Source organism: Pelobates fuscus, chromosome 1 (assembly GCF_036172605.1).
Source record: "Pelobates fuscus isolate aPelFus1 chromosome 1, aPelFus1.pri, whole genome shotgun sequence".
In the NCBI taxonomy this organism is placed as follows: Eukaryota; Metazoa; Chordata; class Amphibia; order Anura; family Pelobatidae; genus Pelobates; species Pelobates fuscus.
The window spans coordinates 403702608-403727174 of NC_086317.1; the positions used below are offsets into that span (position 1 = coordinate 403702608).

General features: G+C 41.7%; 1 protein-coding gene across 1 annotated transcript in view; it reads left to right on the plus strand.

The window, feature by feature from the left end:
* The window catches only part of LOC134596709 (TRAF family member-associated NF-kappa-B activator-like), a 33266-nt gene that overhangs the window by 1350 nt on the left and 7349 nt on the right, over positions 1-24567 (plus strand). Inside the window, exons 2-3 of the mRNA XM_063444786.1 lie at positions 10390-10513; positions 12986-13536. Of these exons, the coding sequence (XP_063300856.1) occupies positions 10402-10513; positions 12986-13536 (663 nt within the window). The 5' untranslated portion in view covers positions 10390-10401. The remainder of the gene's footprint in view (positions 1-10389; positions 10514-12985; positions 13537-24567) is intronic.

Genomic DNA, 24567 nt, shown 5'->3' on the forward strand with positions numbered 1-24567 from the left:
GTCTGCAGCTCTGTCACAGCCTCCTACCCTGTGACTATGGGTCCCGTAATATACTTTGTTTAAAAACGCTGTTTGTGCCCGAGTGGACTTATACCAGGAACTGTTCGAACTTTCAAAGTGGCACTTTGAACTCTCGAACTCCCGAAGCCATTTAAAGTGCCATTCGACCATGAGGTGGCAGCCATCTTGTTCAGATGGACCAAAACCGCAAATAGACTTCATGGGGACTTAGCCGCGAATGCCCTGGAACTATTTTCGGCATGAAAACCTCATGGATCCCGGTCGGTCCTCCAGCGGCACTTAGCCACGATTCTATGGAACTATTTTCAGCTATGGGATCATGCCTGCGGTCAGTAAAAAATATGACTTCCCTAAAATTTCTGAACCCCTGAACTGATCTGGGTGATTTTGGGATATGTTGGTCACCCAGATCAGGGCTATCAGGGATGAAAGATTTGTGGGGATACTATGTGTTTTAGGGTACTTTTTGGGACTTTTTAGAAATGTGTGTTTTTTGTGTTTGGAGATAATTCCATTTAGTATAGTGCTTGATGCTATTATCTCCTAATTAAAGGGGAAGGCTTATTGTATTGTATGAGGGAGTGTCATACATTGTAAACGTGTTATCATTGGTTTGTAAATTTGTGTCGCTGTCCCCAACAAGGTCCATGTGGGCGTACACCTTGCTTGGGGATTATCATGAAGGGCCAGTGTGGCACTATTAAAATTGAGTTCCTGCATACCCTCAACATAGAGTATCATCTCGGGGGCGGGGCCGGACCGCCGAGCTGGACGGTCACAAGCATGAACAGCTCCTGCAATTTTCTGAATTTTAAGCCCCTAAAACAACAAATTTTAACTTAAAGCTGACCGACAGCAAGACCAGCGGCCCAAAGGAGGCACTGGATCTGGGGAGAGGCTGGCTCCTTGAGCTACAGTCCCCTGGAGGAGGAATCTTTGAAGCCCCAGATGGGGCCTACTCCGGCGGTGAGTGGGGCGGACGGCCGCTGCCCCACTATCCTGCCTAACAGTGCCTGACCTGCAGGCCCAGAGCAGAGCGGAACCGGCCCTGTTCCCCCCCTCTGGACCGGGGGGGTGATCCCGGTCCTTGCCCTGGGACATCGACCGTTATAACATAGTTAAGGCCCAGAAACGAGACCACCCGGATCGGCGACCTCTGCACCTCATACAAAATGGTGGGCGCCATGTGCGCTAATGGCAGAGGGAGGGGATATTCTTTACTCACGTACCGGCCTGACAGCATTGCAGCACCTCAGCAGGCCAGAAGCCGGCGGAGCGAAGAGGGCACAATGAGCCAGCAAAACCTTACCTTTCAGCCAAGCAGAGAACTGGTCTCCAACGTAAAGAGCCGCACAGCCCTGCCGAAAACACCGTCATACACACCTGACAGCCGGCATGCAGCGGTAGATTGGGAAGCACACAGAGGAAACTGGCAGAGCAGAGACTTACATGGTTGTTTTGCCTATGTGGCCCGCGGAAATAAACCTGCAGAATTTGGGGACTACACAGGCGAGCTCCAGCACCACTGATGAACTGACCTCACTAACCAAACTGGAATTCGGCCGCAAGGGCCTTGAGGTGATCATCTTGTCTCCCACAGTTCTGTCCTTAGACATTCTACTCTTGCCAGCCACCTGACAGAATAGAACTGTGGCCTGATGTCTCTATTAAAATAAAATTACACGGATGTGAACTGTTAGACACCTACCAAATGTTGTGCCCTCAGCTTAACTTGACTCAGCCAGAAAGCCTCTGCCAGCCACATCATTTTATGTTGTTTTTCAGTTTAATTTGTTTTAGCTTAATTTGTTTAGCGAAAGTGCCCCAATAATTTCTGTAACAGGGCCCGGTCTCCCAGAGGTAATATCAGCTTGTACTCAACTACGTCTTTATTAGCCTATTATTACAGCCTGTAATGATGCAAGTCCTTAGCAAGCCATGTCTTAAAGTGATGTACAATGCCTGGCCATCTCGACATGGTATAATATGCATGTATGTAAATGCTTAATAACTTTCATTCATCCTTGTGGCACGCAGGCTGAGATTCAGTTCATTTTTATTATTTGTTTCTTAACCATGTACCTGCATTTAAGCTAAATGTCAGTTAGACGTTACTGCAATGAACGCATACTAAAATACTCATACTAAGCTTGTTCTCTCTTGATAACCAACATATAAAAAAAAAAAATGTGCATTTATTTTATATGCCACAACTGTTCTACTCTGTATATGTTGAAACATGCTACTGCTGTTGGGGCATGGCATATAAGCTTGTTATACTATCTCATGCACAGAAAAATAAAGAATTAAAAAAAAAAAACATAGAGTATCATCTCATGTGTGGGGGAAACGGCTGTATCTACCTTGGGGATTGCTATATCTCTATACTCCCCTGGGATTATAATCACTAGCTCTTTTAAGAGCTGTTCCTGCTACGCTCTCTGGAGTAGGAGAGGTTCACCCACTGGAAGCTGGAGCCTGGTCTTGGGTCCAGGGTGGGTGGAGGACGACGAGTTCCCAGCCAAGTTGTAACACAGAACATGGGATCTATAGTGCTGGTGGTGTCTGGTGTGGCGCTTGAAGTCCTCGGCAAACACTAGGAGCATCGACTGACAGAGGCACCTGGTCGGGGGTCCAGGCGGTCCATCACAAAGCCTATCTGATGACAGAAGTTTTCCAGTTTGGACCTTTAATTTTAAATTTACTTGAACTAACTTTGAATTCTGTCTTTAGTGAATAACCCTGTAAATTTTATTGACCTGCCAACTTTAAGAGTTTGTTTAACTAACCTCACATTCCATTTGGACTTTTGTAGAACGAAAACGTGATTAATAATAATATTAGTTATGTTTGTTTATTATCTTTTAATATTGCCTCTTACTTACTATTAGTAATTACAGTAAACAAGACATTGTGAAATAAATTTATTACAAAAAAATTATTTACTTGATAATATTCTGAAGTTTACCAGTCATGGCAAATTTTATATTTTTTCAGTCATGTATAAATTACCACTTTCTTGTCTTGGAACATGGCAGAAAAATAGTGAGAAATTATTCAATATTGAGGCATTCTTTAGATCAGGGGTTGGGAACCTTTGGCCCTCTAGATGTTTTGGACTACATCTCCCTTGATGCTCTGCAAGCATTATGGGAAATGTAGTCCAAAACATCTGGAGGGCCAAAGGTTCCCCACCTCTGCTTTAGATGGATAACTATATTTGATGATATTGACAAAGGGTTTATTTAATAATGTCTGAAATGTTGTTGTTGATAATGTTTTCTGAATAAATGAGACAATTGCAAAATGTTACAGGAACAAAAGGCTGATGAGGACCCTGCTCAAACAAACTTACAGTTTAGAGGAGGTGGGGTATAAAAACACAACATGACCCGGATTGAAATAGAACAAATAACAAGGAGGGAAAGTAGCAGGACTGGAAGGTGACAGTGGAGTGCGGCCCTTTAATAGACAGAGAAATAAAACAAAGACTGGGTGCTTAAATAGGATATAGGGTGTTTGAAATTGCTTCACACTCTGGTATAATTCCCAAGTGTTACCAATAAGAAATAGTGTGTAGTGATGAGTGGAGCAAAGAAAAAACACCAAGTATAGAGAGGATGAGGAAAAAATAAATAAAAATAAAGTACAATACAGACTTTATACTGGTATGCAGGTTCCTCCAAACGATGTAGTAATATATAAAAAAGAAAAAAATATACAATAGTAGTGCAGATGGTTAACACTTAGAGAAACTGTATTCCTCATCTATTAAAAAGAACTTGATGTCACTTGCTGCAACCTTATTCATAATAAAGTGCTATCAAATATAAGTGCAAAATGACATGGATTTATTGTCTGCTACATGCAGGGAAAATACATCAAAACGAAACAGATAAAAATTGTATATATACTAAATAAAAATAGTGTTAAAAAAGAAGGCTGGTTGGCCGCTTACTAAATATGATGGTGAGTTAAAACTTAATAGACAGCCAGAGACAGAAATGTAAAATAGAAGTTACTCTGCAAGGCCACAAGCTTTTCTGAAGAGGTGGGTTTTAAGAGATTTCTTAAATGATTGAAGACTATGGGAGAGTCTGTTGGGGGTAGGCAGGCTGTTCCAAAGGAAAGGAGCCACCTGCAAGAAGTCCTGTAAGCAGGGACAGACTGACAGCCTTCTGGGCCCATGGGCAAAATGACCTCTTGGGTCCCTTATACACACATTTTATTATATATATATATATATATATATATATATATATATATATATATATATATTATTTATTTGTGATCACACTGTTGGTTCTTGCACAGAGACAAGCACACTACACATATCTCACTACAGAAAGCTCACTACAAAGCTTACTGATACAAGATCACAGCTCACCACAAACAGCTTACTGACATGCACACAATGTCATTACAGACAAGCTCACTGACACATTCACAAGCTCACTCACAGACACACAAGTTCACTACTGAAAAATCACTACACACAGCTTACTACAGAAAGCTCACTACATACAAGCTCACCCACGGACATTCAAGCTCACTGTAGACAAATCACTACACAATGCTCACTAAACACATATACCAAGCTCACTACAGAAATCACATTGACATATACAAGCTCACTACAAACATCTAACTACACATAAACCCACACAGGTCACTATAGACAGCTCACTGACACACACACACACACAAGCTCACTACATACAACTTGATACAGAAAGCTCAATATCACACAAACACAAGCTCACTGAGATACACACAAGCTTACTGACACACAAACAAGCACGCTACACACACACACAAGCTCACTGACACACACAAGCTCATTAAACACAAGCTCACTGACACACACAAAAGCCCACTGACACACACACAAATTCATTAAATACAAGCTTACTACACACACAAGCTCACTAAACACACACAAGCTCACTGACACACACAAGCTCACTGACACACATACACACAAGCTCACTCACATACACACAAGCTCACTAAACACATTCAAGCGCACTAGTACACAATATCACACTGTCACTCACCTTTTGCATGGAACTTAGGCTGTCCCTTTCAGCATGATTGGCTGGCTGAAGCTGGGGGCCGAGTTATACGTTTTTTTTTAACCCCACAGAGGGGAGGGGCTGAGGGAGGAGGGAATTTTCTCTCCTCTTATCTAACATAGAGCTCTCCCACCAGGGCACTGAATAAGCAAGTAGAGCTTCCCGCCTGTCTCACACATTGCTGCATAACTTTACCCTGAGCTGGTTGTGGAGATCTTCTGATCTCCCTAGCCCGGCCATAGCTGCTCCAGGCCCCTGACTGCCACGGGCCCTGAGTTTATGACCGATATGCCCAAATGGTCAGTCTGACCCTGCCTGCAAGCACCGGTTAGCAGTAAGGGTGCGAGCAGCAGACCGAAGAAGTACACCGGCAGAGCAGATACCTAAAAGGGACATTCCTATGAATCAGTGAAGAAATGTAATAGGGGCTAGAGTTGTTTAGCGCTTTATAGGTAAGGGTTCGTATTTTAAATTTACACCTATAGTGCACAGGAAGCCATTGTAAGGATCTGCAGAGTGGTGAGGTGTGAGAGGAGTGACTGGAGGGCAAAATCAGCCTGGTTGCAGCATTCATTACAGACTGTAGTACAGCAGTTCAGTTTATGGGGAGACCAATTTAAAGAGAATTACACTAATCAACTAGAAATTACTAGAGCATGAACAAACTCCTAAGCAGTATCTTGCATACGCAACGGGCAGACAATGTTTTTAAGCTAGAATCTTCAGGATGTAGCAACAAACTAGATATGAGGTATAAAGAGGAGGTATAACTAGGAATCCCAGGGCCTTGGTGCAAGAATCAAGTATCAAAGAAGGTCCCCATTATCACCTCTCCTTGCACCCCTTAAGCAGTACACCTGAGTGATATGTGTGTGGCTGCTGAGTGTGTCAGTTCCCCCTCCAGGCACAGTATATTTTGACAGAGTAAGCACTTGCTGTCTGGTTAAACCGGTACCTACTCTTCCTTACCGCATTGCTCCCTGCATCGTGGGGAACCATAAGAAGGCCAGCCAAGTAGCACTTTGGGGCCCGGTCATACTTGCATCCTTAGCAACCACTGTTGTTTCAACAATGTTCACCACATTCTAAGAGATTCCTAGTACCTGCATATCCAAAGATGGACACATAAACAGAGCAAAATGTTTACCATAGAAAAATAGATTGCTAACAAAATATGAATAAAAACAAAAGACATATTTAATGACTGACTCACTAACATGTCCACAATTATGGGACACATTCTATCTGCTACAGAAACAGAATGGCATATTTGAATAAAACAGATTGGTTGGTCAGTTACAAGACCTCTGTACCAATGCTAATACCCACCTCAACATCAACCAGTGCACAAGCCACTTCAACTGCAACACCAGTTGCTCACTGTAATCATATTCTAGACAACATGAGGTAAAAGAGTAAAACAGGCCACCTTTCTCTCCATGTCATTTTTGCAGATTATTTCTGCTTGTTAAACTAAAAAGAACTGCCTGTGTCTTCTTAGGAAGTCATTCTTTTTATGTTTTTGGTATATCATAACGCTGCTATGTAAATAAGAGATGTGTAATTATCTGGTGATTTTATTATTACATACAGTACATTTGCAGGTTGATTATGTATGGAACACAATCTTACATTATCTTTGACATGTCATCATTTTTATTCCTCTGCTGGGTTTCCGCAATAGCTTTAATAAAGGTCTGAATACTAAACCCCAACCATGCAATATAGATCAGAGGAGTAATGAAAAAAAAAATGAGAGATATATCACCAGTTCTTACAGATGGCTAGGTTTAAAGGGACCTTGAAAAGGATGAAATAAATCTTCAAGCATGCACACTGAGTCAGAATTCTCACCAGTCTCATAAATATCGAGATATACAGTATCAGTATATAGCAAATCAAAGTCAGGATTATGAATAGCAGCTGAAATGAGGACACGCTTAATATCGAATTGAAACAAATATAGTAAATCTGTTGCACTCTATGGATTTAGAAAACAACAACAAATAGAGGAAACGGATGGATTATCATATAAAGATAAACCCTTTAACCCCTTAAGGACCAAACTTCTGTAATAAAAGGGAATCATGACATGTCACACGTCATGTGTCCTTAAGGGGTTAAGGATAGGGATATGCGAAAGAGTCAAGCCACTTGCAGAACCCAAGAGAATTAAATACTCATGTTTAGCTAAAAGGCCTGCTTGAGTCAGCACACCTCTAAAATTGAAGTCTTGTTGAGAAAGTGGCAGAAAAGATGCACAGGAAAAAAATTAAGTTGTGGAAAATGAATTACTTCAAAAGTCAAAAGCTGTTTTTTGACTGATAAGTGTAATCTGTCATATTATCAAATGATCAAAGGATTCAGAGCTTTGCATATAAATTATTTAGTTATGGTACTTGGAAAAAAATAATATTTCATGCCAAGATAAATTTTTCCAATTAAATATTTTAAATAAGAAACACATTTTCATAAATGTTTGACATTTTGAGTAAAGTATTTGTGGATAGACTTGTTATCAATCTATAGACCTCTCACACTTCTCTGTCTACGGGCGTGCAATAAGGTGAACATAGAATCCTTTGTCCCAATGAGTAAACAGCAATAGTGCCGTGATGATTGATCACACTGTATTGAAGTTTTATTGTAGAGCACCACCAGTATGACTAATACCCAAATTTGTAGCCAAAAGATAATTTCTATAAGAACTGTAGTCATACTGTGAGTGCAATCCATTATCGGCATCACCTGTAAGATGGTGAGATCATGTTCGACATTTGCAAAGCAATATATATAAATCATTTATATAAAATGCCACTTAGACATACTAACCTCACGAGTGAATCAGTGTATTTAATGACCCAGTAGCCAAGATCCAATAGGTGTGCCAGCATCGGAGGCCTTGCTCTGGGATGACTGTTTGAGGATGATAGCAACATAAGTATCTCCAGGAAAGTCAACAAGCACAATGATTACAGACCATTTACCAGCGGATTGTATGGAATCACTAGCAGTACTTGAAGAGGTTCTACTCATCCTGTGGAAACAATGGCTAAACATGAGCAGTTCTACTCCCCGACGCTATTATTCCCAGTAATCCATTAGTATAGAAGTTTGCCATAAGCCAATGCCAATTCTGCTGTGTGCAGAGATAATTAATGAATCTAGGATCAGTTTTCTTAACTGTATCCTGGCGAATGTGAGCTGTTATGCTGTAACGTTTGATGTCTGAAAGGATCCAGATCCCAGGAATCCTAGAACACAAATCAACCTCTGCAGACCTGTAAGACTAGTGGGAGAAATACTAATAGGCTCATTTCCATCCTTGATATTAGTGGAGAATGATGGGGGCAAGAACCTCACACAAACAGACACAAAATAAAAAGTGAGAAGCAATACTCAGTGGAAAAATAATAACATTTATCATAAAACGTTAACTTTTAAAAGTTTAGTTAGCACAAATGGAATACATATCTGGTGTCTGAGCAGATCCACACTTGAGTCTCAGAAAGCCACCACCATGCTTTTTTCGATATCACAAACTTCTTCATGGGTGTATCATGCTGCTGTCCCAACCCTCATGTTAAACCCAAACTGGATAAGGGAATAACCAGCTCCCTAACCATTAACAACCCAAAAATCAAAATAATAAAAAATAAAGTATAAATCAATATGCCCATCCTAACACCACATAAAAATAGATTAGATTGGAATAGATATTACATAAAAAGGAATATATACATAATTACTGCAAACATGAATTTTTTATATAGATATAATCACAGACTTCCCGATGCAACTAAATGAGAAACCTTTACATGTCAGGGGCTCCTGGCAATTTCTGCCTTTTGAGTTTAGCTCCACTGAGTTAAGCAACCAGGAAGTAACAGGACAAACTGTCTGATTAACAGCCAGGGGGGTGTAACAAAGTTAATTTATAAAAGTACCAATTTCTATTGAAATCCATACGTTTTGTAGAATGGAAAAAAAAGGGGATACACTCTTCACATATAAAGATCTTCAGCAAGCTAAAGTGCTTAAGGTTTTTAGAGTATTCATTTAATCAGCTTGTATGTGTGACAGTATATTAAAAAAACAATCTTTCATTCATAAGGTGGAAAATAATATTTTGTATTAATATAAAGTGTAATAGTTGAAGGGGTCAATTCTTTTAAACGTGTCCTATTAACACTTATGCACTTTGTAGTCTTGAAAATGGAATGCATACCTTTGTCACTGGTAGTTATACGCTGCCTTTTGTGCCTGGTCTAAGAAGGCTACAGCTATTTATACAAAATATGTATCAAGCTAAAATACATACCGGCATGTAGTTTTAATGTGATTTCCCTATAGATCTTTTAAAAAAAAAAAATAGGATCTGAAAATTTTTTTTAAACAAAGTGCATTAATCATGCTGTGTTTAAATGTATACATGTCACTACATGTATTTCACTGTTTATTCATGAATAATTCACATTCACAAGTTCTTGCTTCTATGATCTCTATGAAGATCAGAAAAATTACCTAGATGTTTGATTAAGAAGCCCTTTTCTATTGCCGTTTTATTTACTTGTTAACCCTTTACAGATAGATTGGGGGGATCATCACTTTCAGAGTCTATATGTACCTTTCACATTGTCATATTTCAGACATTTAAACACAGAAGCAAAAATACAATTGCATTACCATTGAACTGTTACTATTTTATATAGTATTTTGACATTTATTTTCAGATTTTCGTAGCTGGTCTTTCTCTTAAAACTCAGAGATTTATTGTTATTGCTCAACCTCATCAACCTGTAGTCCCTGTAACATTTTTAAATTGTTTAATTTATAGTAAAATTTCTTCCATTATAATATTGTAAAGCGCTACGAAGTAAGATGGCGATAGATAAATGCCGATAATAATAATAATAACATGCAAAGACACAATAAATCTTTCTAGTTTAATTGAGTAAATTGGTGATAAGCTTTGTGTTCTGTAACATATACAACATTAAATATTTTGCCATAATATTTTTTGCACTCTCCAAACCAACCTAAAACTGTGATTGCATTATCTGGAAAGCAATAAAAATGTCAGATAACATAATCACTAAGTAAAAAACTGAAATCTAGTTGAATGTTTCCAGCTATGAAATGTTGAATATGTTTATGAGCAAATTACACGTCAGTTTAATAGCCTGAAAATTATCAATGAATGAAAGTTAAAAGTGCTGCTGTTAAGAAAATAGGCATGATTTAATCGCATACATTATTTGTGGTTTTATAAATTTATGTATTTTTCAATTAGGTATGCCGGGAAATGGAAGATGCATTCATATCACTTTATCAAGAATTTCAGGTATTACAATCTGTATGTAAAAAGCAGGCCGAACTGATTGAGAAATTGCTATCAAAAAAGGGAATTGCAAGTGGTAAGTAAAATTAAGCCTTCAGCAGATATTGTCAATGAACCGTAACACTGAGAGTAAATATTTCTTGGAATTATTTCCTTCACTTTCAGAATCAAGTATAAATTTTTTATTTTATATATATATATATATTGCAGAATCAAATTTATTCCATAATGCCTAACATAATACCTCTTATTTATTCTTTAAGATTGTTTATGGTTACCAGCATATAGAGGAACACATTTCTCTGCTAGAAGCCACTAATCATTCATTTAATCAGCTTGTATGTGTGGGGCACCACCCCTCTCCTGTTCTGCGTAGGAGCACCGGGTGTCACGTGACTACCCGGCGCTCAGTCTGACACTGCACACCACCAGAGACTGAGAGGTCCCCCTCTCCTGCTATTTTAGGTGAGAAACAGCAGGGAGGGGGGCCATCTATCAATAGGGAAGAGCAGAGCCTGCGAGAGAAACAGCTGCCTGTCAGAGCAAGAGGAGGTAGGTATGAATGGAAGGGTTAGGAGGGAGACATGGGTGGGAGAGATAGGAATGGAAGGAGGTAGGGAGATATGAATTAGAAATGAAGGGTTAGGGAGGTAGATTTGGATGGAATGGGTAGGGGGAGAGATATGGAACGGATGGAGACATGGGAGAGAGATATGGAAGCGGGGATAGATGTAGGGGGAGAGATATGGAAGGGAGACAGAGATGTGGGGGAGAAATATGGAAGAGAGGGAGAGATGTGGAGGGAGAGATATGGAAGGGAGGGAGAGATGTGGGGGGAGAAATATGGAGGAGAGGGAGAGATGTGGAGGGAGAGATATGGAAGGGAGGGAGAGATGTGGGGGGAGAGATATGGAAGGGAGGGAGATATGTGGGGGGGAACTATAGAAGGGGAGAGATATGTAAGGGAGGGAGAGATGTGGGGGAGCGATATGTAAGGGAGGGAGAGATGTGGGGGAGCGATATGGAAGGGAGGGAGAGATGTGGGGGAGCGATATGTAAGGGAGGGAGAGATGTGGGGGAGCGATATGGAAGGGAGGGAGAGATGTGGGGGAGAGATATGGAAAGGAGGGAGAGATGTGGGGAGCGATATGGAAGGAAGGGAGAGATGTGGGGGAGCGATATGGAAGGGAGGGAGAGATGTGGGGGAGAGATATGGAAGGGAGCGAGAGATGTGGGGGAGAGATAAGGAAGGGAGGGAAGTGTGTATGTCATTAATAAAGTGTGTGTAAGTGGTGCAGTGTGTGCCTATAGGTGATCTATTGTGTGCGTAGGGGTTCTAGTGTGTGTGGAGAACCCAGAGTGTGCGTAGGAGATTTAGTGTGTGTGTGTGTGTTTGTGTAGAAGATCCATAGTTATGTACGGGATCTAGGGTGTGTGTATAAGGGATGTTGTGTGTGTCTAGAATGTAATGTGTGTAAGGGATGCATTGGGTGTAAGGGATGCACTGGGTGTGAAGGGTGCACTGTGTGTTAGGGGTGCAGGGTGTGTAGTGTGTGTGTGTGTGTGTGTGTATGTGTGTGTGTGTGAAGGATGCAGTGTGTGTGTGAAGGGTGCAGTGTGTGTGAGGGGTGCAGTGTGTGTGCGAGAAGTGTGTGTGTGGGTGCACTGTGTGTGAAGGTTGCACTGAGTGTGTGAAGGATGCACTGTATGTGTGGAGGGTGCACTGTGTGTGAGGGGTGCAGGGTGTGTGTGTGTGTGTGAGTGAGGGTTGCAGTATGTGTGTGAAGGGTGCACTGTGTGTTTGGGGTGCTGTGTGGTGTTTGGGGAGCAGTGTGTGTGTGTTTGGGGTGCACTGTGTGTTTGGGGTGCACTGTGTGTTTGGGGTGCTCTGTGGTATTTGGGGTGCTGTGTGGTGTTTGAGGTGCTCTGTGGTGTTTTGGGTGCAGAGTGTGTATGTGTGTGGTGTACTGTGTATTTGGGGTGCTCTCTGGTGTTTGGGGTGTAGTGTGTGTGTGTGAGGGATGCAGCGTGGTGTGAGGGATACAGTGTGGTGTTTGGGGTGTAGTGTGTGTGTGTGTGAGGGATGCAGTGTGGTGTTTGGGGTGTAGTGTGATGTTTGGGGTGCTGTGGGGTAAGAATAAAAAACTTATATATGTGTATTTTCCTCTCTCCCTCCCTCCCCCGGATGCATCTCAGTGCCTGTGGGCCCATGAAGGCACACAGCAGGGCCGACACTCTGATAGCGCTGGTTCTGCATGGGCCAGCAGGGGAGATACACTGATCTCCCCTGTCGGACTCGGCCCGATGGCCAGTCCGGGCCTGATGATGACTGCCAGGTGCAAAGGACAGACCTTTTGGTGACAACTGGTGACAAGTCACTAAGATGGAGGCACCAAGTTGTGAATTTCTACATGAATTGTATTTTTTTTTAAAAATCCCTGGAAGTGACAGTTTTCCTTTAATTCTTTGTTATATTCTTCACTCCTTGCAGATATCTAGTTTAAATTTATGTAATATCAGTTTTGTACTCTGAAATTTCTTCCTACAGAAATGCCTTTTTCTAAGCCAGTCCAGTGCAGTGATCTAGGAGACCCAGCTTGCACAGAGAGTCCTTTTTTCCGGCTACACGGAATTGAAAATCCCTATGTAGAGTCTTCAAAACCAAAAACTGATGAGATTCCTAATACTTCCAAAGAGCCTGAAGAAGATCCCAGCGTCTTGTTAGATTTTGATGTTCACTTCCCTCCAAACACAGAACAGTACAGTTTCCTAGCCAGCGAAAATGAAAAAGTAGAATTTGCTGTAGGCTCTTCCAAATCACAACACAACACTGATAAAAGGAGCAGCACCACTGACATTGAATTATTTATCAAAAACTACACACCGCAATTTCAGAATGCAAATGGCAGTGGAGACAAACTAATTGGTGATTCTGTAGCAGGTGGTCTTGATTTTTTAATTCCACCAAAAGCAGATCAGACCTTCAATCTCTCAAACTTCTATGAAGATCTATGTTACCTCCAGTCAAAGGATATTTCATTTGGAGAATGCACAGAACCAGAGAACAAGCATCCAATTGGAATTAGAGGACCAGCTCAGGTATGGATACATTTATTGTTCTTCTGTAAATTAATTTACATAGTTTATTCTGTATGTAATGGTTATGTTTCTCCTTCTGTAGTAAGTTGTGATTACACATCAATACATAGGACCAAAATAAAATGTATCTTGTGTTTCTCTACATAATCAATACATGTCTAAAGCAAACTATATATGGAGCATTCATAGAATACTGGAGGCTCTATGACTATGGATAACAAATAACCTGAATGAATCTCTGAATTTACAGAGAACGTCTAATACATGTAGAATCACATATTGCCCATAGAAGAGGTAAGGCCACTAGGATGTGAAATAAATAAATAGTAATACAAATAAATAATGAGAGTGAGAGATAGAGAACTGTAAATACTTGCCCCAACCCAGCACACCCTCTGCTTGATTCCTCTTACTAAAATATTCAATCTCTCCCTCTCTTCTGGCGTATTTCCTTCACGCTTTAAGCACACAACCATAACCCCAATTCTAAAAATGCCAAACCTTGACCATAACTCCCTAACAAACGACTGCCCTATCTCGCTACTACCGTTTGCCTCCAAGATCCTTAAGAGAGTTGTGTACGCTAGATTAACAGACTTCCTTGAATTCAACTCTCTGCTCAACAAGCTTCAGTCTGGATTTACACGCCCGTCACTCTGCCAAAACTGCCATGACAAAAGTGATTTAATTGCTGCTAAATCCAGTGGTCGCTTCTTGGTAAACTCATCAGCTCTTTTGGCTTCCAAAATAATTTCTGCGGATGACATGCAAATCTATTTGTCCTCTCCTGTTCTCTTGTTGTCCCTCTGATTTGTGTCTCTGACTGCATTTCCAACTGGATGACTGATCCTTTTCCTAAACTTAACCTGTCCGAAACAGAGCTTCTCATCTTTCCTCCCTCATGTGTTGCTACTACCTCCAAGTCAATGGCACTACCATCATATCTACCTCACAGGCTCGCTGCCTAGGTGTTCTCTTTGACTCCAATCTCTCCTTCACCCCTCAAGTCCAGTCACTTGCCAAATCCTGCCACTTTATATCTCAAAAACATAGCCAGCATCTGCTGCTATCTATACGCTCTGCATCTGCTGCTATCATACTCGCACCTCTGATGCCCACATTCAGGATTTCTCTTGGGCTGCACTGTTCCTATGGACTCCCTTCTCTGCTCTCACCTCTCACCACCCCACTCACCACCTAGTCTAAGTTCCTTCAAAAGATCATTAAATACTAATTTTCTTTGTCACTAGCTTCCCCTCCATGCATCTTGGTAACCCATCCTGCTTCCTCTCCTACAACTGTGTTATCCAATAAACTAAACCTTCACTGTAAACTATTCCAGTAACCTACTTTTTTCAAGTATATGTAATACATCCTACCCTTACCTCTTGTGCCACCTTACCCCACTCCATCTAGAATGGAAGCTCATTTGAACATGGCTCTCAACACCCTCTGTTCCTGTGCATTCAGCACATCTTGTTGCAATGACATGTCTGTAAGTTCACCCATTGTACAGCGCAACGGAATTTGTTGGCTCTTCACAAATAATAATCATAATAATAATGTAAAATAAATACAAACAGTTAAAGTGGCAGAGAAATAGGGATGTTTGTAGGGGAGTGGAGTCTGGTTTTAGACAATCATCCTTATAGCAGTTTTTGTAAAAAAACATTTGATTAATGAAATGGAAAAAATCTAAAGTAATATTAAGGAAGTACCCCCATCTATGTGCAGCCTGCCTTTTGGTGTATTTATTCCAGGTTCTTTTTTGTGTTTTTTTGTGACTTTCTATTTATCTTGTATATCTTAGCATTATGCTTGAAAGAGATTTTTAATGTTCATAAATAGGAAAAAATGTTTAGTTTTACCCTTTATTAGGTGTCAGCATTATTTGCAGGCTGCACAGTTTGAATACCTATATATATATATATATATATATATATATATATATATATATATATATATGTGTGACATATATATATATATATATATATATATATATATATAATTAGATGCCAAAATACCAGAGTGTTGCAGTATGCAATTATACCCTTTTTATTGGTATCATGTATATATATAATGATAAAATTAAAACAATTGAATCAGACTTTAAACTAATAGTGCTATTACAAACAACAACAAAAAAGACAGAAATAAGGCATTAGATACAGTTTAATCTGTATTTGTCAGTTAATGATTTTGATACTGAAGACAGATTTTACAAATTATTTGTAATTGGGATTTCTATCAGTTTTCATGTAATTATTTAGAGTACATTAAGTGAATACACTTGTGCAGCTTAATGTGTTAAAAAAAAAAGGGTATGGTAATTATAACGGAGCTCCCAGTACCTCGACTGGGTACCTCCACCAAAGGACCGCTTCCTAGCTGGAACAGGGACAAACCGCAGCACTTCTGCCCACCGTCGCCGTGGCTTGAATGGGGTCCTGGAACCGCTCCCTCCTCGAGCCGAATGGGGCATTCGTCTACACAGCCCCAGGCACTGGACGACACTCAGTCCTGGGAGCTCTGGTCCTTACAATGACTTTCCCCTTTGAATCCTCCACACTGGAACAGTGATTAAAGAATAGCCTTTTCTCCTCCCAGTAACCAGACGACACATAGTTCTGGGAGTACAAGCTGGAATGTTTTAATCTGACCAGGTGGCCTGCTTTTATACAATTTCAGACAATTTCAGACACAGTTAAGCACACCACTGACACTCCCACACAAACAGGATAATCCCTCTCCTGGACCTAAGAGGGGACTAGTTACAAGTTACAAACTCTTCCTCTGTGCCTGAGAGATAATTGAGTCAGGAACTAAACTAACTCAATTATCTCCAGGCACAGAAAAACATACAATTTACAAAACCCCAAAAATATATTTTAAACAAATAAAAACCCCCACAAAAGTTCCATCCCCTGATAGCCCCGATCTGGGTGACCAACATATCCAAAAATCACCCAATGATTAACCCGGTTCAGGGGTGAAAAATGTTCATGCAAGTCATAACCGACCGTGCACATGGTCCTATGCCCAAAACAGTTTAATGAAATCAGTGCTAACGGTCGGTCAAGTTCGGTAGTCTTTTACAGGTTTTCCTGCAAGGCCCATAGTCTGTGGGCCGGAGGCTGGCAAGCAGGCTCCTCCAGGAGCTCGTGGCAAACTGACATGGGAAGGGGAGTTTGTCACAGTAATGAATGTGAAAAAGTGACTTTGTGTTTTTTTTTTTTAAAGTTTTTTAGTAACAAATTAAAGGGACACTGTAGGCACCCAGACCACTTCAGTTTATTGAAGTGCTCTGGGTGCAGTGTCCCTTTTGCACTTAGTGCTGCAATGTAAAACATTGTAGTTCCAGAGAATCTGCAATGTTTACATTGCAGCACTAAGTCTGCTTCCAGTGGCACTAGAGGGCTTCCTGAATTGAAACAGACCTTTGCTGGACGTCCTCACATCCTCACATTCTGCATTCTGCATGAGGACACCCAGCGTCAAATTGTTTTCCTCATAGGAAAGCATTGATTCAATGCTATCCTTTGGGAAGGTATAATCCGCGCATTTGCCATGCATGCGCATTAGCGCCAGCTTGTCACGGGACGTTAGACATCGGCGCTGGGATCAGGTAAATAAATGAAATGTTTTTATCCCTTTATTTACCAGGGTGGGGTGGTGCAAGGGAGGGGGAGACAGGGGGAGCTATAGTGCCAGGAATACAGCTTTGTATTCCTGGTACCATAGTATCCCTTTAAATGTAGTCTGAACTTCAGAGAACATATTCACAATCCTATCAGTGAATGTAGTGAACAATGACATATAGGGCATAATAGCAACATTTTACATAAATTTACAATAGACGGAGATGATATTCCTACTTTACTACTTTGAATTTAATATTGAGTCATTTTTTGACTCGGTTCAAATCATTATATAGTGAATATTAACACTTACAGGCTTAGTCACTACAGTGAGAATCCAAAGTGAATGCAAAGTGAATTTCAAATGTAAGGTCAAAGTAGATGAACTGGCAGCATAGCTGACATGGATAAATGTTCAGGTTCTGATATTTTGGCGTTACATTTGATATTCTCTTTGAATTCTCACTTTAGTGAATAACTCAACTGGTAGTTTCTAGTCGGTGATGAAGAAACTGTGACGTTTCAGCACTGTAAAATAAAAATGGGTGGTGCACTGAATTATTTATCACACATTTCAGCCAATCGGGAAAACAGACATAGACATTTTTCCTCTTTCCTATTAATTTTAGAAAAAAATATTATACATTTTTCTCTCATATTCTCTACTTGAATTTTGGAGACCAAATTTTGAAAGCGTTTTTTTTCTAAGAAACCTTAAATTAAGAAATATTTTGTTGAAATAATTAGCAAAAATGACTAGAGGGAAACACTAATTTCTTAATCTGGTGACACATGGACAAATTAATTCCACGCAGATCATTCTTGACAGAAATAGGCCAAGTAAATGTGATTTGCAAGGTACTTAAATACTTAAGCTGCACTTCAGCAATCCACTTTCTATGAATTATCTCCATACCTCTGATTCCCAAAAATGTGTGTTTCGGCCCTCTATCAGTATGTCCTTTCTATAGAGTATTTTAAAAGTTTTAACTTACTGAGATTCACTACTGGTGTTCTTGATCCTCGAAATTTCACATTAAACTCTAACCCACCTAGTTCTTGGAAAACATCAAAACTATAGCAATAATAACAACTGTTCTACTGCAAATTCAAGGATTAAAGGACCACTCTAGTGCCAGGAAAGCATACTCGTTTTCCTGGCACTAGAGTGCCCTGAGGGTGCCCCCACCCTCAGGGACCCACTCCCGCCCGGCTCTGGAAAGGGGAAAAGGGTTAAAACTTACCTTTTTCCAGCGCTGGGCGGGGAGCTCTCCTCCTCCTCTCCGCCTCCGTTCCTCCCCGTCGGCTGAATGCGCACGCGCGGCAAGAGCTGCGCGCGCATTCAGCCGGTCACATAGGAAAGCATTCATAATGCTTTCCTATGGACGCTTGCGTGCTCTCACTGTGATTTTCACAGTGAGAAGCACGCAAGCGCCTCTAGCGGCTGTCAGTGAGACAGCCACTAGAGGAAATAGGGGAAGGCTTAACTAATTGATAAACATAGCAGTTTCTCTGAAACTGCTATGTTTATAAAAAAATTAGTTAACCCTAGCTGGACCTGGCACCCAGACCACTTCATTAAGCTGAAGTGGACTGGGTGCCTAGAGTGGTCCTTTAAGTATTCTTTCAAGATAGCGCGGTCTGAACACCCAAAATATATTTCATCATGTTTTGTCAGTTACATGACCTACACCGCTCACATAATTAGAGCAAAACTAGGGAGATGCTTTTTCACATATCCCTACATCCTCAACTTCAAACATTTGTGTAATGCTGTATGCTAAAATGGTAATCAATTTTCACATAATATATGTATTGGCCATGAAAGAAGGAGCAATATATACCATTAGTGTGGCTAGCATAGAGATAAAGAAATAAAGAACCCCAAAAATGGTCAGTATAGTCAAGAAACAAGCCAATGTCAGAGAATGGAAAATAACTATGACCCCAATACAAGTCATGGTCAAATTAGCCAGAAAGGTAGTCATACAATGTCAGAGCAAAAATTACATTAATATGCAAAAGCAAGCTAGTGGGCCATAATGAGACATCAGAAAAAGGCAAGGGAGAAATAGAGTGTGCAAAATCTAGAGGCCCACCAAAAGTAAACTCTTTGATCAGGACCCTGAAGACAGATTTTACAAAGAGTGGTCTTCTCCACCCAAGATAATGTCTCTGGATCTCTGCAGTGATAAATACAAACATCATGAACTCATTAACACCTTAAGGATGGAGGTAATCGTCCACAATCTGAACCAAAACAAAACCTTGAATTTGAGATATAGGTTTCTTCCACTGTAATTTAACGCCTTAAGGACCAGACTGTTTTTCAATTTTCTTACCGTTAAGGACCAGGTCTCTTTTTACATTTCTGCAGTGTTTGTGTTTAGCTGTAATTTTCCTCTTACTCATTTACTGTACCCACACATATTATATACCGTTTTTCTCGTTATTAAATGGTCTTTCGAACGATACCATTATTTTCATCATATCATATAATTTACTATAACATTTTTATAAAATATGATGATTTTTTTTTAAAATACATACTTTTTTGAACTTTGACCCTCAAAATCTGTTATGCATCTACAACTTCCAAAAAACACCCACGCTAAATAGTTTCTGAATTTTGTCCTGAGTTTAGAAATACCCAATGTTGACATGTTCTTAGCTTTTTTTGGAAAGTTATAGGGCTATAAGTACAAGTAGCACTTTGCCATTTCCAAACCATTTTTTTCAAAATTAACGCAAGTTACATTGTAACACTGATATCTGTCAGCAATACCTGAATAACCCTTCACATGTATATATTTTTTATAAGAAGACAACCTAATGTATTAAACTTCGGGTATTTTGACTCTTTTTGTGCTCTTTTTATGCAACCATTTTACCAATCTATGCCAAATTAAAAAATAAATTATAATTGGTGATTTTTTTGACACACATAGCAATTTAAGAATAGATGTACTGAAAACTTTAAGGGTTATTGCCAAAGAACACCCCAATATGTGTTCAGCAACATCTCCTGAGTACAGTGATACCACCCATGTATAGGTGTGTCGGGTTCTCTGGGGACTAAAATACCTTATTTGGAGGGCGTGCATTCCAGTTTTCCAATTTGGTCATCAGGCACCCATGTCCCATTTGGGACATTTTTGAAGCCGGCCAATGTAATTTACCCCCATCAAACCATATCTTTTTGACAAGTAGACACCCTAGGGTATTTCAAATGGTGGTATTTTAACACTTTCCATGCACTAATTCTACCACCAGCCTTTGTCAAACTTTTGGGATGTCATTTTTTTGTGTTATTTTTCACACACATTGTACTTTAGGCATGGATTCTCAGTTCCTGTTATGTGTTACTGACAAAACTCCCCAATATGTTTTCAGCAACATCTAGAATCAAGAATAGTTCTACTTCATCTGGATTAACCGCTTAAGTTCTCTTGCTGAGAAAGAATGTTATATTTATTTTTGGATTAACCATTAAGCAAGTAAGCTCCTCTCTTAAATTGTTTCATAAAGTGACATACCATATTATTTAGGATTCTACAATTGTGTTCCAAAGCCTTTATTTTTTAAGTATTATACAAACAAACTGGTTTAGTTCATTGACCATTTAGTTTGTTTTGTGATTCATCCATGTATCATATCGGAGTTTAGAATTTCGGCTGAATCGCCGATCTGTGCGATTCTGGTCTAGTACCTTCCTGCTTTATGTAGTACTATCCGTACGGTATCTGCTTATCTCAAGAAACAATTTCTTTCTGTATCTAATCTGTATGCTAGCTAACAATAGCGCACTTTAGAGGTTATGGTTCAGGAATGCCCTGGTGTAAGTATCTGTGGCCCGCTGGAAGACCTCCTTACCATTCTTTTCAGCAATGAGAGCTAGAAGCTCTCTATTTTTTTAAACTGTACAATAAGTTATTCTTATGATCATCCTGATATTCGAGCATTGTCAAACGATACACACATATCCTCATCACGTGGTGAAAATTGACTTTCAAAATAGGAAAGTCATAAAGTCGGGGAGCACCTTAACCCCTTAAGGACCAAACTTCTGGAATAAAAGGGAATCATGACATGTCACACATGTCATGTGTCCTTAAGGGGTTAAAGGAACATCACTTGACATTTTCTTTTAAAAACCAGTAAGCAAACACTTTTAAACAAATATACAAACAAACAAACAAAATCTTTAAAAGTATGGAATAAACATTTTGAAACGTACTGTAAACTTTGTCAGGTAGCATTGTTAGGCATGCCTTTTAAGCTAGGGAATTGTATTCAGCAACCCCGTTCTCTCTTACCATCCCACTAATCTAGTCCAGACCCATCCACTAATGATATAAACAATACATAATTGTGTAGCAGCAGCAAGCTCCTCATTCTTCATGCTCTGCATTAATCACACTGATCCACTATTAGGTGAAGAGATCTTCCAACTGCATTTGTGTAAGATATGCCCAAGCACTATGACACAATTTGCAGCATTCCTAAGGATAGGACACCAGGGGCGGGCTGGGCCGGGGGGCAGGGAGGCAATTGCCCCCCAGGCCGCCCGAAATTCCTTTAGGACCGGCCGCGGCGGGCCGGCCCTTTAAATGCTGCAGCCGCCGAGCACTCTGTAAAGAGCGCTCAGACGGCTGCAGCAGCTTTTCCCTCCCTCCCTCCCCTCCCCTCCCCTCCCCTGTAGGTGGCCGAGCTGCACTCCGTCCGCGGTGCCCGGCCGGAGTGATAGGAAGGTGCACACTGAGTGTGCACTTCCTGTCAGTCCGGCCGGGTACAGGAAACAGAAACTCCTGTTCCGCGCGGAACAGGAGTTTCTGTTTCCTGTACCCGGCCGGACTGACAGGAAGGTGCACACTGAGCACCTTCCTATCACTCCGGCCGGGCACCGCGGACGGAGTGCAGCTCGGCCACCTACAGGGGAGGGGGTAAGAAGGGGGGGGGGTGAGTAAGAAGAGGGGAGGGGGGTGAGTAAGAAGAGGGGAGGGGGGGAGTAAGAAGAGGGGAGGAGGGAGAGAGTAAGGGGAGGGGAGGGGGGGAGAGTAAGAAGAGGGGAGGGGGGAGAGTAAGAAGAGGGGAGGGGGGAGAGAGTAAGAAGAGGGGAGGGGGAGAGTAAGAAGAGGGGAGGGGGGGAGAGTAAAAAGAGGGGAGGGGGAGAGAGTAAGAAGAGGGGAGGGGGGAGAGTAAGAAGAGGGGAGGGGGTAGAGAGTAAGAAGAGGGGAGGGGGGAGAGTAAGAAGAGGGGAGGGGGGGAGAGTAAGAAGAGGGGAGGGGGGAGAGTAAGAAGAGGGGGGAAGAGTAAGAAGAGGGGAGGGGGGAGAGTAAGAAGAGGGGAGGGGGGAGAGTAAGAAGAGGGGAGGGGGGGAGAGTAAGAAGAGGGGAGGGGGGAGAGTAAGAAGAGGGGAGGGGGGAGAGTAAGAAGAGGGGAGGGGGTAGAGTAAGAAGCGGGGAGGGGGTAGAGTAAGAAGAGGGGAAGGGGGTAGAGTAAGAAGAGGGGAGGGGGGGAGAGTAAGAAGAGGGGAGGGGGGAGAGAGTAAGAAGAGGGGAGGGGGGAGAGTAAGAAGAGGGGAGGGGGGAGAGTAAGAAGAGGGAAGGGGGGAGAGTAAGAAGAGGGGAGGGGGGAGAGTAAGAAGGAGGGGGGAGTAAGAAGAGGGGAGGGGGGAGTAAGAAGAGGGGGGAGTAAGAGGGGAGGGGGGGAGTAAGAAGAGGGAAGAGAGGGAGTAAGAAGAGGGAAGAGAGGGAGTAAGAAGAGGGGAGGGGGGATAATAAGAGGGGGTTAAGAAGAAGGGGGAGTAAGAACAAGAGTGGGGAGTAATTAGAAGAAGGGGGTAAGAAGAAGAGGGGGGTAAGAAGAAGAGGGGGGAGTAAGAAGAAGAAGGGGGGTAAGAAGAAGAAGGGGGGGTAAGAAGAAGAAGGGGGTAAGAAGAAGAAGGGGGTAAGAAGAAGAATGGGGTAAGAAGAAGAAGGAAGGGGCAAGAAGAAGAAGGAGGGGTAAGAAGAAGAAGAGGGGGTAAGAAGAAGTAGGAGGGTTAAGAAGAAGAAGGGGGTAAGAAGAAGGGGGAGTAATACGAAGAAGGGGGTAAGAAGAACAAGGGGGGAGTAAGAAGAACACAGGGAGGAGGGGGGGTAAGAAGAACACAGGGGGGGTGAGAACACACAGAGGGAGGAGTGAGAAGAACACAGGGAGGGTGGAGGGGGGATGAGAAGAGCACAGGGAGGGTGGGTGAGTGTGAGAAGAGACCGCTAGGGGAGGGTGGGGGAGAGGAGAGACCACTAGGGGGCAGGGGAGAGCTCTAAGGGACAGAAGGGGCAGCTCTATAGGACAGGGGGCAAGACAGGGAGCTCTTTAACACTACGTGCACACACACACACACACACAATGCATCCCTATACATACACAGAAACAGAACATGCTTCCCTTACACACAGATAAACACACAATGCATCCATCACACACACACACAATGCAACCCTTACACACAAAGACAATGCATCATTTGCACACATACACAGAAACATACAATGCAAACCCTTACACACACATGCAAACACACACACTGTTTTTCTTACATACACACAGAAACACAATGCATCTCTTACACTCAATGCACACACATACAGACACACACCTTGCATCCCTTAAGCATACAAACACAGATTCACACAATGCATCCCTCACACACAACCAGAAACACATAATATATCCCTTATACACAAATACACACTGCTTCCACTACACACAAACACACTGCATCACCTGCACAAACTGGTATCCCTATACACTACATACCATAAGCACACATATTAGATAACACATAACACATCCCCTACACACTCCACTCCCTGTGAGCGAGCTCATGGGTGGGTGGAACATGTAAGTGGACTTATGAGTGGGCCTTATGGGCATACTCACCGTCAGGCACTGGGGCCCAGACCTTGAGCTGTGTAAGAGGCCCCCCAAAAATGGAGCTGCTTCCAATTCTCCCAGAACGTTGAATTTTGTGACCACAGTTGCAAACAGCCTCCAGAGGTCCTGTTCTACACCAGACCAGTGGAGCCAAATCATCATCCTCATCTAATTGTAAGTAGGCAATCTAGTATATTATTAGTGACACTAATCTATAATTTACCTCACATTAAAGGGACACTATAGCTTAATGAAGTGGTTCTGGTGTCTATAGCTGGTCCCTGCAGGCTTTTTAATGTAAACACACACTGTGTGCAGCACTGGCGTTAGTTCATATGGCAGGGGCATTGTGATGTCACATGGGGGGGGGGCGGCAAATTTATATTTTGTCTAGGGCGGCAAAAATCCTTGCACCGGCTCTGATCCTGGGCAGGTGCACCAGTCTACTGGTGACCCACAGGAGGGTAGTGCA